We start from the raw sequence: 17169 nt of genomic DNA on the forward strand, positions 1-17169 counted from the left end.
TTAGTCTTTCTTTCCTCGACACTCACTTTGATAAACACTTGACCGATACTCATCAATGTGCAGCCCCCCCCCCCCCCCCCCCCCCCAACCGTTGAGCGCCAAAAACGAGTTCTCGTTTTTAGATCCTCTTTTGTTTTCGATTTTCCCATTCTAAACACTCGCGCGGACCTGCCTGTGTCTCCCTGGCACCGCTGCCTACGTTATAATTGCAATGACGATCGAATCCCGACAGGTGGCAGTATCGCCTACCTTTTGAACTGGGTCTCTAAGGTGTCTCTCATTGCCTCAGAGGGGGAGGGGATTCCTGCAGCCAGAGGCACAAAGTGAAGCAGTACACAGCCATCTGTCGGAGATTTGCTTGCCTGAAACCTATTGTTTCCCGTATTATAGCCAGACCCAATGCACACGAGTAATGGCGATCTCGTTGGAACTACATGGATTATTACTTTTGGAGTACCTTCTGACTAAGGTAAGATCTATTTTAGGTCTATTTTACCGAACCTAAAACATGCTTTTGTATTGATCACAGCGCCCAATTTTACCGAACCTAAAACAGGCGTTTGGTAACGATCGCAGCTTTGTACAACGACCCCCCCCCCTTGATGATTTTGTGAAGAAACATCTATATATGGCATATACCTTTGATTTGGAAATAATATAGGTTTCAGGCGAGCAACCCGAACGATTAGCGCATATGCATATAACACGTCATATCTCACTATCTAACGAGACTAGCGCACAAACGAAAGTATGTAGAAATGGTTCGTCAATGTTGGACTATAAATAGTGCCTGTCAAATGAGCCTACTATTGTCTCCATAGCTATAATATAGAATATACAATGGGTCCGCAAACATCGTGAAAATGCATGGTCAATAATGCTGGCGCCAGGCAGAACAGATGGAAAAACAGTGTGGCGCTCAATGAGTTAAAGACCGACCGACGGACCGTTTTAGATTTTTGGCTCATTTTCCCATATGTTAGAATTATTTTTTATGTCAAAATATTGGTTGCTTGCAGATATAGAGGGGGGGGGGGGGGGGGCGCAAAAACCGCCTGTAGGAACATCCGCCCCTGCCGCCAGGTGCTGAACCGCCTCCCTATAGACAGACTCATTGTTGTTTTTGATGAGGCTGTAATGGGAAATATTAAAGGACTAAACGATGAGCCGGTTACAAATCATTCCGAGTCATTATTAATAATAATAAGAACGTTTATTTCACCGTGGCCACAAATGAAAGGACAGTCTACAGTCAGAGACAACATGTTAACACATTAGCGTCTGGCCATAGACTGACCCAGAGCGCTGTTCACACGTATGTTAAATACACAGTTGTCAGACGTAACATAATATATCAGATATGATGACGAAGGTAAACAAAAATGGTTCTCAGTCACTGGAAGCAACAACAACTTTGTTATGACTGGGGAGATGTCAGTACTTTGGAGTCTTCTTAAAGAGACATACACACATTAACCAGTCAACCTGGTCACACTGAAAGTCAAGCTGTATAACATGATATCTCAACACAGATCTATAAGGACATGATAATATATTCCACGACAAGGCCCACCACCGTTGTGTTGTCTGCAAACTTGGTAATGATGTTGGTGCCATGTATAAGAGTGCAGCCATGGGTGAAGAGGGAGTAGAGCAGTGTTAATTTTGGCAGCTATTTTCATTTTGGTTTTAGTCTTAGTCATGTGTCAAATGCTCCTTTTTCGTTTTCATCATATTTAGTCTTCATTTATTTTTCGTTTAGTCAGTTTTAGTCAACAACAGGTCTGAGCATTTTAGTCTTCGTTTAGTCTCAATTTAGTCTTAAAAAAATACAAATGATTATATATATATTTTTTTATAAATCTTTTTTTTAAATAATTATAATTTTCTTTGTCTCGCCACTCAGTTACAGCCTCATAAGTTGGCGTAAGTTTCGATAGTGCTAGCTGGTTAGACTTATTGATTGATTGAAAACCTTTATTTATCCCCAAGGGGAGATTCAGGTGTACATCACAGCATCAACACAGCCATCTAAAAACAGTTAATACATAACATACAATTATTTAGTACTTTGTTAAAAACAAAGTGTGAACTGACAAACACAAAGATATGTTGTCCCAACGTAATAAGAAATGCGGCATGCCGAATCAGACGGTTTGTATCACCGTGTGCCCGCGCGTGTAGCTCAGGAAGTGCGCGCGTTTAGGTTCTAGGTTGAAGAAAAATGTGCACGCTTAGGTTGAAGGAACGGCCTTGATGTCGGAGCGTTTCATTATAAGCGTCTTGCAACGTTGGTTAATATATCAATCGTGCATGAAAGGACTGTTTGATTTAGGAGTAAAGCAAAGTTAACGGCAACTGGTTTTGCAACTGGGAGCCAAGTCATGCTTTTAAATTAGTATTGATGAGATGCGATTACAGATTCTTACAGTCAAAATCTGTTGATCAACTTGACAGTTTCCATTCATTTGCATTCACATCACTGAACTCACCAAATGTCTGCGGTGGTATATCTTGTATATTCTCTCTCCAAGTAGTTGGAAAAGGTTTTCCAGTCCCATTTGCCGCTATTTCGTCTGGACATGGTATCATGCTAACTAGATGCCTGAAAACGGGTGGCGAGTGGCTTCGGATGAGTCCGGTTGGTGTTTTGGGCAGTAGATAGGACCTTTGAGCCAAGACACAATTTACATTCAACTAAAACGTTCTTTTCTTTGTGCACCACAAAAGAGAAATAGTGAGAATATCCATGTGTAAAAACTCGACTTATAGTGGGCGCGAGCACTATACATAACGCGAGTGACTGGGGAAATGAATCAAAGCTGCGCGCTCGCGCTACACACAGGAAACGGAAATGCTTCACTAATAACATGAATTATTCTAAAAGTTATAATTATTTTGTCTCGTCTTAAAATGAAGAGAGATTTCGGCTAGATTCTATTTTGTATACTACATTTTGTGTCGTCGTTTGTAGTCAACGATATTGCATCAATTATTTAGCCACGTTAGTGTCACATGATCAACATTAACGTGACGTCACGTCTCGTTGTCGTCATGAAAAAAAGCTTCGTTGACGAACATCTTTAGTCATAATTTTCGTTGACAAAATTAACACTGGAGTAGAGAAGGGGGCTCAGCACACAACCTTGCGGGATGCCGGTGTTCATGGTGAGGGTGGAGGAGGTGAGATTGTCTATCATAACAAACTGTTAGTTAGGAAGTCAAGTATCCAGTTGCAGATAGAGGGGTTAATGTCGAGGTCTTTGGTTTCCACGAGGTCACCAAGTTTGGAGATGAGTTTGGAAGGGATGATGGTGTTGAATGCTGAGCTGAAGTTGATGAACAGCATTCTCACAAGGGTATTGTTCTCATCCAGGTGGGAGAGGGTAGAATGTAGCACTGAGATTGTGTCCTCTGTGATCTTGTTCTCACGGTAGGCAAATTGGTGTTAATCCAGTGAGGGTGAAAGGCCAGATATGAGGTGAGCCAGGACCAGCCTCTCAGCACTTCATGATAATGGGGGTAAATATAAATGGTAAATGGTGCATTTATATAGCGCTTTCATCCAATTTGTTCCTCACATTTTACCCATTCACTCACACATTCACACACAGACAGCAGAGGCAACCATGCAAGGTGCCAACCCGCTCATCGGGAGCAGTTAGGGGTTAACCCAGCAGAGGTTCGGCATTGCACTGCACCATGCTGATCCATTCAACAGGTAGCGCGGAAGCGATTTGCGACTGATCTCAAAATGAGATTAGATTAAAATTAGGGCTGTCAATTTATCATGTTAATTAGATAAATTAATTACACAGCAAATTATCGCGTTATAAAAATTAACTAAAAAATATATATATATATATATTTTTTTAAATCTCATCCATTCCATAAGAACGTAGAATAAACATTTACAGACTTTTTTTTAAATGGTCCATTTGCATGTTCTTGGTATCTGATTCTAGGGACATCTATGGATCTCAGGGAATGTATTCCCAGTGTCAGAAATACTGTGTATGTTACTAGGCTTGAGTAAATTGTAATGAACCAAATGAGAATATCAATTCAATTTTATTTTTTTTATCTTTGACTGTGAATAACACCATGCTAAAATTGACCAGACCTGAAAAATCTAAGCAAATGAATAAATGGAAGATGATTAAACAGAAGGTTTTGTAGATACAGTACTGAATTCTGCCATCCGGACTGTTAGGGTTTGTAACCGACCACAAGCGCAACGGCACAGAGAGAGTTGTTTCAGAGTTAGCCAAAGCAAGGGCGTATTTATTCTCAGAGTCACAAGATAGAATTAGGTTGAGCAACAGAACAAACGGGGAATCTGGCATGTGAAGAATGTTGCGGCTCTGCAGATTCTCCCAGTAGGTGGTGGTGAGGAATTAGCTTGTGACGTCTGAGCCGCTCTGCAGATCCTCCCAGCATACACTCCAGGTGGAAACGGAGGGAGAGAGAGAAATCCCAGTTAGCCCAGCGCACAACAGAAACAGAGAGGTGACTGATCCAAATAAATATCCAAGTGACTTGATCTTCGGTGTGATACACACAGTTAGCAGAGTCCAGAGAAAAAACAATACGGTAATCCAAAGTGTAAATCCAACAACAAAAATTAGGTGAGAACAGTATAACAAAAACGGGATCTCTTCGGTGTTTCACAAACACACAAAAAACGGGTGATCCAAAAAGAACTGTTTCCAAAAACTCACCAGAGCGCAACGCGTAAAGCGGGCAGATAAACGAGGCACAGCTTCGTACGGGGAATCAGGTTCTCCACAGGGATACTTCACGAAAGTCCTGGGGAGCAACAGACAGGGAACAGCGACGGGAAAGACAGGCAGATGCAGGGAATATTCAAAACGATCCAACATCGATACTAAGGGAATCAGGGTATATAAAGCCACAGGGCGCTGATGACAAGCTGTGACAGCTGCGGGATGAAATTGATCATTGCTCCAGAAGCGTGTGGTGGGAAGAGCACCAATCAACACGGCATCTTACAGGAAAGAAGCGTGTGGCGGGGAATGCAATTAATTAACAAAATACCTTAAAGGAACGGAGCGAGTGGGTGGGGAGCGGACCAAACCTCACACGGACACATGCCATTTGAAATATGATTATAGAATATAGAATATCAGGCCTAAAATGGTTATGCAATTCAAATGCGATTAGATTAATTAATTACAAATCCAGTAATTAATTAGATTACTTTTTTTAATCGCCTGACAGCACTAATTAAAATATATTGTTATTATACAGCACAAGTACAATACACCATCCAACCAGAGTGGATAAATAAATGCTCCATAAATAAATGCGTGGAGAAACAGCTTAGTGAGGCAGCCTCAGTGCGCGAGCACACACACACACACACGTACTGTATACGTGCAAAATTAATCGTTCCAGCAAAGTAGGCTTCTATTATTCTAATGACTTGTTTTATTAGGTATTATAGTAGTAAGTCCTACTGTAGAACATGACATGTTAGCATGGCATCTCATTTAGTAATGTCAATACTGAACGACAAACAAGTAATTTGAATAATAGAAGTCTACTTTGCTGGAACGATTAATTTTGCACGTATACAGTATGTATGTGTGCTGTGCATTGAGGCTGCCTCACTAAGCCGTTTCTCCATGCATTTATTTAGTTTAGCAACAGAAATACATCAAACCAACAATAAATAATATCATGGAGAAGAAGACAGTATATGGCATTAATACAGTATAATCCACTATACAGTAGCTATATCCGCAGCGATCGGTTTAGTTCTTATTTATTTAGTTTGCAGTGTGTGTGTATAATGCTCACGATGCCTCATTGAGTCAGGACTATAAATGCAAAACGTAATTATTAATGATACAAATATTGTCGTATTAATTATCATTATAATTACTTAATTCCACGGATGTCTGTAGTATCGGCAATCCCCAATGACTTGTCTCGGAGAAAGCTGTTGCGCACATCGGTCATACATAAATGCTACAAAGAATTTACAATAAAAGCCGTTCGAGAATGCCGAATAAGTATATAAATCGAGTTACGAAGGAATTCCTTGGTAACTTTTACGTATGTCTGTTCGAGAATGAAGACTAATGAGCCTAAGGCTAAGGTTACATGAGGGAAAAACAACAACATTGCATTTTCGAATGATTTCGTTTGCACGTCCAAGTCGAATGGCAACGGCGTTTTAGCTGGCATTTTCGTTTGCCCAGCAGCAACGCTCAAAAGGTGTTTTCGTTGTCAAAAGTCCTTTGGAACGGTGCCATGTAACCTCGCGCGAGCCATTTTGCCGTTGCCGTAGTTGGGTGCGGGCTCTGAAACTATTTTAACTTAACCGTTCTGCTATCAGTACTCGAGAAATTATAATTTATTTTCTAGGAATTTAAATGTTGCAAACTGATATTGTTTGCCGTTCTCTCCTATCTCTCTTTGCCCCCATACGGGGCTGCGCTGTGCTTTTTACACACACACTCACGACTCGAGCCGCTCACACATGCACACACACTCGCTCTGTGCTTGAATTCGGTGATGAGATCCGTTGCAGTCTGACCACGCCTAGCTTCTGACAACGAGAGAGCTCAGGAGACAACGCTGTTACGATGCAAGGTAGGAATTGAGCACCAATTGTAGAAGGAAGAAGGAGACGGAGATGTGGTTGCTCTTCTCGAATTGTGTGTTCTTTTTATTGTAAGAATCACCAGAGCAAGGATAAGGTAACGATAACAAGAAAGACGCCAAGCGTCAACTGAGAATATACTTAAGGAATAATACTAAATCATAATGACAGCAACAAGAGGGTCCAGCACTTGTCCTGTAGCCGACTGCACGCAGGTCGGTTTGAAGCTCCGACAAAGAGACAGAGAACAGGAGATTACTATATAGCCACATTCCTGACATACCACACGCATCAATTAGTGACAGCATAAGTGACAGCAAACCAGAGGTGACAGTCAATCAGTGCAAACATAGAACAGGGTGAAGTACTCCAGAAAGGCGGTAGGGTTTCCCGTGCTAGAAGAGGACAGAAACCCAGAACGTTACACAACACGTCGTCTAACCTGACTGTGTTTTTTCACGAGTGAAAATGCAACATTGTGTTTCCCCTCGTGTAATTTCAACCTTAGTATAGAGATGGGTGGGGGCCGTAGCCCCTGGCTACGCTATTGCTTGGGGCAACCAAAAGGGATTCTTCCACAACTACTACCACCAGCTCCTGAGTGTCCCTCCACAGAAGCTGATTTCAGTTTAATTAAATCACTGGCAAATGCTTGCTTCCATTTGCCACGGTTTCTCTTGCAACCATTTCCGTTTGAATGCCCCCAAAGAGGGGTTTGGTGCTTGATCACAGGTTGATGCGATATGACCATCCTCTCCACATTTAAAGCAGTAGCTGGGCGAAGCTGGGTATTTGACTTAGACTGCTTTTCAGACTGTGAAGTCCCCTTCCGCACCTTAGCTTTATCTGAATAACTGCTGTTGCTCATTGGTTTACTTTTTGAGCCTTGATATGGAATGTGGTCAAGGTTGACAGTTGGTTTTGAATTTGAGTCGCAAGTTTCTTCAAGTGCTCAATCTCTGAAGGCTGCTCAGCAACTGTCCAGGAAACAAGCACTGTGTATATGCAATGCTACATGTGGTTTGGAAACAATGGATGTTGGCTTGACTGTACCAAGGTAATTTTTCATATGACAGGCTTTAGCTGCTTGCTTATCCTCAACACAAAGCAGTAAGAGTAACTCTGTAGGGGAGCTCCCATAGCTCACCGCATATCTCTGCGCTATTTCTGCGTCGGGGAAAACCGTGCTCGTCACGGATCTGGGGGACACGAGTTAGATTCCCGGACCCGCCGTCATTTCTCAGAATGTCTTCCCCTGCTCTACATCCCATTTCAACCTGTTTCTGTCGGTCATGCTTGACCAGAAAAGCGATAAACGCTAAAAAAATAAAGTAAAAAAAAAAAAAAGAGTAACCCTGTAAAGAGTCCATATCTGTACATAACTGTATCCCTTACCTACTCTTACTAGTTATACTGGTAGCCAGTATGACTTAAGTGTCTTTATACCTGTATCACTGTACATAGTAATACTATAACACTGTACATACATCTGATTCGCACTATTACTCAGTAGTACTCTGTTTCTATTCTTACCTCCATCTCGAAAGTCATGGAGAAAATAGTCTACGAACAGGTCGAAAAGTACCTGGCGGAAAAAAATCTAATCTACGAATTCCAATCTGGCTTCAGAACGTCCCACTCCACTGACACATGCCTCCTCTATTTGAACGACCACATCAAACAAGAGGTGGACGCGGGCAAATACTGCGGCATGGTCATGCTGGACCTACAAAAGGCCTTCGACACTGTCAATCACTCCATTCTAATGGACAAGCTAAAAGCAATTGGTTTTGATAGCTTATCAGTGAGCTAGATGCAATCCTACCTGGAGGGGAGAGAACAGATGGTAGAGGTAAACGGTACTCTATCCCCCCCCCTCACAGTGAGCTGTGGTGTTCCACAAGGAAGCATACTAGGACCGCTACTCTTCCTAATTTATGCAAATGACATGTCGTCAGCCTGTGACTGCAACTTGTTCCTGTTTGCGGACGACTCAGCCCTGCTGGTCTCTGACAAGAACAAATTGCAGGTTGAAAAAACCCTCAGCACGGAACTAGGCAAAATCTGCATATGGCTCGCTGATAACAAACTATCATTACACATGGGCAAAACAGAGTCCATTCTCTTCGGTTCAAATAACAAACTCAGCAAGACCGACGGATTCTCAGTTACAGTGGGTGACAATATTGTCACAAGGAAAGACGAAATTACCTACCTGGGTTCCATCCTAGAGGCAAATCTTTCCTGTGACAAAATGGCATCCAATGTAATAAAAAAAGTCAACCAACGAACTAGATTCTTGTACCGGATCTCCTCTCTGGTAAACAAGAATACCCTGAAGACTCTGGCAGGAGCACTCATTCAAGGGTACTATGACTATGCGTGCACCTCATGGTACCAAAGCACCTCAAAGGCGCTTAAAACAAAATTACAAACATCACAAAACAAACTGGTCAGACTACTACTTGACCTGAACCCCAGAACCCACCTCACCCCTGCCCACTTTGCCAACCTAGGATGGCTTAGAGTAGACGACAGAGTACAGCAACTTGCAATGGGCCTGGTCTACAAGATACACTATACGACCGGGGTGCCCATGTACATGTCAAAATACTTCCCAAAGGTCAGTGAATACCACAACCACTACACCAGAGGAAGCTCAACAAATCATGTTAAACCCAGATTCGGCTCAAACAAGGGACTAAACACATTTCGCAATTATGCCACAACAATGTGGAACGCCCTACCCAAAGCTGTAAAGGAATGTGAATCCCTGCCCACATTCAAAACCGCTCTTAAAGAGCACCTACGGGAGGCTGCAATTCGAAACTGGCCACTGTAAATGCCCAAAACCCCCACCACCTCCTAATAGACAGTCTCCTCCCCACCGCATGTATATATTCCCTCCCCGCCGTATGTATATTTCCCTCCCACCCACCCACCCCCTCCTAATGTACAGTCCCCTCCCCATCATATGTATATACTCTGTCAGGATCTAGGGGTAACAGTACTGTATATTTGAATACCGCTTATGTCACAAATGTATCAGTACTAAATACCTATATGTCCCTATGCCATAAATGTCATGTATGTTGTGTATGTCATAAATGTCTATATGAATTGAAAATGGGGGACCCTGATGGAAACAAGACAAACGTCTTTCTCAGGTCTGCATCCCCTTAACAATTGTATGTATTGAGCCATACTGTATTGTACCCATTCTGCAATCTGTTAAATAAAGTTTTCATTCATTCATTCATTCACTCATTTATATATTTTATATCCAATTTAATCACCTGTACATTGTATATTACTATTGCACTTTACAGTTATATTTGCACTCTGGTTGGATGCCAAACGTATTTTCGCTGTACTATACTTGTGCTTTATGATGACGATACATCTAATCTAAAAGGATTGAGGTTTGTCTCTCTTTTGCCCTAGCTGAAGGTCACTGATTAGGATGTTCAGCCTTGGCAGAATTGTTTCAAGATTTGACACAAGCGCACAAACACATTCATTTGGTATCATATTCTCGCTTAAACAGATGATTGTGCATAGTATGTAATTTAGTTGACTACCGAGAGAGGGAAGTTGGTGAATGACGGTTGACCTTTTTAACCTTCAGTGGAGCAACAGCATCTAAAGTAAGTGATAAAGTGTTGAAGTATATACTGTTCAAGCTAATGGTCTAAGTCTATACTGTTAAAACTAATGGTCTAAGTCTATACTATTACAACTAATGGTCTAAGTCTATACTGTTCAAACTAATGGTCTAAGTCTATACTGTTAAAAATAATTGTCTAAGTCTATACTGTTCAAACTAATGGTCTATGTCTATACTGTTCAAACGAATGGTCTAAATAATAATAATTTAGGACCTGCTCAGAGGTCATTAATCGGCATGCATGCGATTCGTCTCTGCGATTAACCCTTGCGAGCACGGGGAGAACATGCAAACTCCACACACAAAGGCCTGGGAGATACCCCACCTGGGTAACTGGCATTATGGAAACCTGGTCCCCAAGCGGGAATCAAACCCTGGACCTTCTTGCTGTGAGGCGACAGTGTTAACCACTACACCACCGTCTATACTGTTAAAACGAATGATCTAAGTCGAGGGGTGTAAAGTACTTGAGTAATTGTACTTCATTACAATACTTAAGTACTGTTTTTAGGGATCTGTACTTTACTCGAGTATTATTAGGTTTGTATACTTGTACTTTTACTCAATTACATTTCAGAGAAAAAAAACATACTTTTTACTCCTTACATTTAAAATGCAGACCTACAAAGTACAAATCTCGCAGGTCCAACAATTGTAATTAGTATATTTGTTTCTCTGGCCGAACTAACGTTAACGTTATTAATCCTGCAGCCGCACTTTATTTAAAAACAGCCAATCGAATCCCCATCAATGGAAAATTAACCCGCCCATACCCATACTGATTGGTCCTTATGCAATACTAGAAAGCAGGGATCTTTGATTAAACACATGCTTTCAGCCATTGTGTAGTGTGATGTGTGCTGCGTGTATACCAAACCCAGCCACATTTCTCAGAGACGCTCTCTGATTGGCACTGACTGACGCTCTCTGATTGGCCACTGACGCGTTTGCCCAATCCGTGACGAGCTGTGTCTTTGCCCATTTCCACGTCAAACAGCCTGCAAACTACCTGGCGTTCTAGCGCCATGCTCTAAGACAAACTCTAACCTTAACCAACTTCGAAAGAGTGCCTAAGCTTAACCGCCGAAAGAACTTGCCGTCACGCTCTAAGACAAACTCTAACCTTAACCAACTTCGAAGAGTGCCTAAACTTAACCAGTGTAGAAACAGGCGTCGGCCAATCAGAGAGCGTCTCCGAGAAATGCGGCTGGGTTTGGTATTCACACATGTGTGCTTGGAGCCAGTGTATGGCAGCCATTGAGCCCACATAGCCCAAGGTTGGCTGCTACACAGTGGTGGTGAAGGAGGCAATTCCCTACATTGTAAAAAGAGTGTCTAGAAAAGTGTTTGATAAATGCAATGATCATTCGATCATTCATTCAAATAACCACCACAGAAACGTCTGGATTTGTTCTCATAACTTTAGTGACGTCCAAAGACACAGACCATCACAGCAAAGCAGATAAAATCCCTCTCAGGCATCACCAACAGATAGCAGAGTAAAATAGGATCAACTAATTAAACATGTCATCACCACAGTAGCTAATCAACACCAACTAGTTACATTACCTTTGATTAAATTTCAAAACAATCGGAGAATAGTTTAATATTTTTTTCTTCTAACTCGCAAACATGCCATAGTGCTGATAATTGTATTAATCTCTCATTTATAAAAATGAGAAAAAAAGACTTCCGATATAAAACATTTGGTGAAATTATTTTGATGCACAACATTTCCAGCACATTTTAAACAATGCCATGATAAACAAGAGATAATTTTGGTCACTATAATTGTGATATGAAACCTTCATACCATCCCATCCCTAGTGCATGTCTACATATGTGCTTGCAGTGATTGGGCTGCACAATTCACTGAAATTAACAAAAGAAAAAAAAAATCCTGTTTAAGAGGCAGTGATATTTCATCCCTGGGAAGATTCTTCTCAAAGCAGATAGTTGTAGAAAACCTGCTTCATAAATTAGGCTGCTTATAAATCAGACAATCAGCATCTCCTTTTCTTCACCTCAGTGTCATAGAACATATACAGTATATGTCCACATATATCCCAATTCATATATTACGGTAATCACAATATTTTTATACCGTATGTATATTATAAGAAAATATACTGTATTATGTTTGTTGACAGTTTTGATGTGTTTCTCCACATGTGTGTTTGTATGCATGTCAGTGTGGATTTCTGTGTGAGTACGCTCATCTGCGTGTGTGTGTGTATGTGTGTGCATGTGATAGATCGATTAGTCGGTCGGCCGATATTTGATATTTTGAAATGATGGCGTCAGCTGATGACCATGCCCACGTGGTCCATTAAAGGTGCTATAGATAACATTCATCCACTAGAATAGATGTTGCACTAGAGCACCAACGTGTCATTTATCCAATCAGGTGTGTTTCACGTGGGGTAATGGGAAGTAGGGAGGGGATACATGCACAGGAGGGGAAAAGCAATACTTTTATTTCGCACCTTTCTAAAAGCTTTGTGGATGTATTATTTTTAGGGCTGTCAAAGTTAATGCTTTAACTTTGGATATTAATTTAAATTATTTAAAGCGTTAAAAAGAATTGATCTAGATTAATCTATGGAGTGAACAATTTTCAACGTTCTGAACTTTCAGCAGTATATTTGCTTGTTCTTTTTTTGCATTGACTCATGCACCTTTTTGAAAATCATCTGACATGAAGATGGAACACATTTTTGTTGTTAATATGATTTATATTACTGGTAGTTCATACAAGACATTATCGTCCTCTAAGCCAATCTGCACTTTAACATAGGCCTGGGTTGTTTTTATTTCTGTTAGCGCCGCAGATATAAGAAAGAGGTCTAGCTGAATCAATGTTGATGATTTTGTTGAACATTTGTATTTCACAGAAGAGAAACTGTATTCAAAGAAAGCTATTAAAATAGTCTTTGAATCTAAATATACTTTCTTTGTATATTAAAAGTTTTGGTGACCGGGCTTTTTCACGAGCTGCACCCAGACTGTGGAACACCCTCCCTCAGACTGTCCGACACTCTCCCTCACTCTCCACCTTCAAATCCTGATTAAAAACCTACCGTAAATCCTCAAATATAGGACGGGTCTTCTATTTACCTCAGCTGCAAAGAGCACCAGGCCTTTATTAGAGAGAGGCTTATATAAGAGGCAGGCCTTAATTTAAAAAAATGACACTCATGGACATAATCCCTTCATTTTCAGACTTGTATTGCATTTATTATTATTATTTTTTTTTTAATGCGTACATTGTCTGTCTACATTTATTTAGACTAGCATTGGTATTTAAATATTGAGTGCAGTTGAGTAATTGTGGGATTAACGTAATTCACACACTGAAGTTGGAACTGTCTATAGGTTGCGGGTCCGGGGACGATTTAGCGTGTGGTACCTACCTTCTCGACTTCCTCAGTCGAATCGAGTTGAACATGCAATAGCTTTAGCTAACGCTATCATAGCATCATGATCTGTAATGTGTCAACTGGACAACGCCAGCCTCGCCTGCCAACGCCATATAGATAGCGAACATTAACGTTTGCAAACGAAGTCAACGTCATCCAGCTGACACCACAGATCTAGATTTTATGACAACGTTAGCTAGCGGCTAGCGCTAAAGCTAACGCCAACCAGAGGGAAACGTTAATGTACGGTAGTCAGTGTAGAGAGAGGCAGCACTTGATTTGCATTGGCAAGAGTTTATCTCATTCTATATCACGGCACGAATTTTTTTTTTTGCGACCTTATATTGGAGACCGGCCTTTATTTGTCTGCATGCATCAAACCCTCAGCCTTTATTCGAGTACCCTCCACTATTAGAGGATTTACGGTACCTGTTCTCCCAAGCATACAACCTTCCCTACCCATAACCACCCTCCTCCAACCTACCATCTCCCTTTCCCCTTCCCTACTTTCTCTCCCTCTCCTGCACCCCCCCTCCCCTCGGTTTCCTTACTTCCCTGACTGTTCCCCTACTGGGCTCTGTATCTGTTATTTGTTAGTTACCCATGGTTGTATGTCCTGCGTTTTCATACAGTTGCTTATTCCCTGTGGTTCTTTGTTTCTTTGTTCATTTGTTTTGCTCATTGTCAGCGTCTTTGGGTTCCTGAAAAGCGCTTTATAAATAAAATGTATTATTATTATTATTTGTGTTGATTTTACATTAATTCGATTTTTAATCTAGATTAATTACAGAAAATTGTGAATTAATTAGTAAACATTTTTAATCTATTGACAGCACTAATTATTTTAAAATGATGATTACTCTAAATACAAATGTTATCTATAGCACCTATTTATAGTATCAGGAAGCTGTTAATGCTGGATGTAGCCGAGACGAAACAGTAAGAACTGAACTCATAGCTTTCAAAGCTCAGTGAATTTAATTGTCCACTCCGAATATCATATACAATGTTTACTCTGTATAAATACATTGATTACAGTCTTTAAGTGAGAAACCCTGATTCCTAGTTGCCAATTATAACGTTAGCAAGTGCAAACCTAGCTGTCATCAAGCAGCTAAGTTAGCAAGATAAAATAACATTAGCTAACTTAATTTCAGCTTGTTATTATTAAATGGTTGTATTCTATCAGATGCAAACAAATAAATGATATAGGCATTATATTGGCTATTGGCCTTCTTGCTCTCTAAATATCGGCATCGGCCAATGAAAGACCCATATCGGTCGATGCATATGGGTGCATGTATTGTACTGTATGTATGTATGTATGTATGTATGTATGTATGTATGTATGTATGTATGTATGTATGTATGTATGTATGTATGTATGCATGCATGCATGCATGCATGCATGCATGTATGTATGTATGTATGTATGTATGTATGTATGTATGTATGTATGTATGTATGCATGTATGTGCATCAGTGCACATGTTTATCTGAGGAATGTCTCATTTTGAATCCATCTGTGTTTCTAGAGCAGCTTTTTCATATTCAAGATGTCTTCAACATCATCTGTGTACATGTACAGTATGTGTATCTGTGTATGTGTACATGTGGCTCTAAATAGTAAGTATTATGAGAACCTCTCAAAGGTAAATGATTTCCATTTTTTACATCCTGAATTAACTGGATTCAAAGTATCCTAACCTTATTGTGTGTGTGTGTGTGTGTGTGTGTGTGTGTGTGTGCATGTGTATGAGAGAGAGAGAGAGAGAGAGACAGACAGACAGACAGACAGACAGACAGACAGACAGACAGACAGACAGACAGACAGACAGACAGACAGACAGACAGACAGACAGAGAGAGAGAGAGAGAGAGAGAGAGAGAGAGAGAGAGATAGGTGTTAGTCGCTGTCTCTCTCCAGTATCTCAGGCACAAAGCTTTCATCTATAATCTCCAGGCTGTCAGCGTGCTGGATGCCCAAGTCAGACAGAGCGATGATGGGTAATGTAGTCTGTTCTGGGTTCAGCCACGGCTTCAGGTCTGGGTTGTGCCTCTGTTTCCACTCATGGTACTTCAGACAAGCTTTGTTGATCTTCTTCATCGCCTGGGAGAGAGGGAGGAGGGAGAGAGAGAGAGAGAGAGAGAGAGAGAGAGAGAGAGAGAGAAAGAGAGAGAGACAAGAGAGACACAAGAGAGACACAGAGAGAGAGACAGACGGAGAGAGAGACAGACAGAGAGAGACAGAGATAGGAATAAGATGCCATAGACTAGACTAGAGTCGGGAAAACAAGAAGCTAAGCAGTATGTAACTGTACTAAACAGTATATAACTGTACTAAACGGTATGTAACTATACTAAACAGTATACTGTATAATTGTACTAAATAGTATGTAACTGTACTAAACAGTATGTAACTGTACTAAACAATATATAATTGTACTAAACAGTATGTAACAATCACTAAGCCCAGGCAGAAATAAAACAACAACAACAACTACTTATCCCCGCTGCTCTTAACTCTTTGGACGCCACACAGTTGAGCATCGTTTGTACTTACCACGCCGACGCTCTAAAAGATAGGAATAAGTGGTGGTGTTTGCAGGGCTATAACTATATTCTATATTATAGCTATGGATACAATACTATGGCCCATTTGACATTGACTATCTATCGTTCAATATGTGTTAAAGAATTAATTTTTTCATCAATACATTCCCGTTTTATAGCGTGGTGAATATGAGTATAGTTTTAGAGTAATCCTGTCTAATCCCAGAAAACGACGCTATGCAGCAATATGTGCATTTCACTAAAAACGTTGCAGTTTCTCGCCTGTACACGCTGCTATTTCGAAATCAAATCTATATTATCGGTATTATGTTTCATCATGAATGCATGAAAGGGTGGGGGGTAGTTTTTTGATGCTTTGATCGTCACCAACGGCACACGTTGTGGAGTAACGTTACACACATATCTTGTGATCGAAGTGAAGTCATGGTTGGATCACAGCAGGATTGATACCATATAGGCCTTACCTTCACTAGGATGTACCCCAAAAAGAATATTCCAATTATCTGATCGCGAGTCCCAGTATTGGTGTCGATCGTGTCGCCAACATAATCCGCCACACATCATGCACCGGGAGCATTTCACGCTTCTCAATCCGATCGGGACAACCGCTCCCCTTGCCCGGCAAAGAAAAATCCAACCGGAGACTTTTGATCGACGCACAGACCAAGATATAATGATTCAAAGGGTGCTCGATACTGCCACCTGGGTGGATGCGGCCGGTATTGCACTTTGGCATTCTCAGGATGATTCCCCATGTTAACCCCGAGTCCGTGTGCCTGTAATTAATGGAAATATTGAATAAATGACGATGAAAACCTGACTATACTCAGATATGGCGCTGAACGTTTGGTGAGTTAACCCGACTTTACTCTACATATC

General features: G+C 40.9%; 2 protein-coding genes across 2 annotated transcripts in view; one reads left to right on the forward strand and one right to left on the reverse strand.

Moving 5' to 3' along the window:
• LOC311223652 (carbonic anhydrase 12-like) overlaps positions 1-10093 on the forward strand; it is a gene marked incomplete at both ends in the record, with an annotated part of 46955 nt that extends 36862 nt beyond the window's left edge. Inside the window, one exon of the mRNA XM_084308425.1 lies at positions 10076-10093. Within this exon, the coding sequence (XP_084164551.1) occupies positions 10076-10093 (18 nt within the window). The remainder of the gene's footprint in view (positions 1-10075) is intronic.
• A 1612-nt stretch (positions 10094-11705) lies between these two features.
• The window catches only part of stard10 (StAR related lipid transfer domain containing 10), a 148387-nt gene continuing 142923 nt past the window's right edge, over positions 11706-17169 (reverse strand). Inside the window, exon 6 of the mRNA XM_084316178.1 lies at positions 11706-15826. Coding sequence (XP_084172304.1) covers positions 15623-15826 — 204 coding nt within the window. The 3' untranslated portion in view covers positions 11706-15622. The remainder of the gene's footprint in view (positions 15827-17169) is intronic.

This window comes from Notolepis coatsorum (assembly GCF_963971535.1).
Source record: "Notolepis coatsorum genome assembly, chromosome: 1".
Lineage (NCBI taxonomy): Eukaryota > Metazoa > Chordata > Actinopteri > Aulopiformes > Paralepididae > Notolepis > Notolepis coatsorum.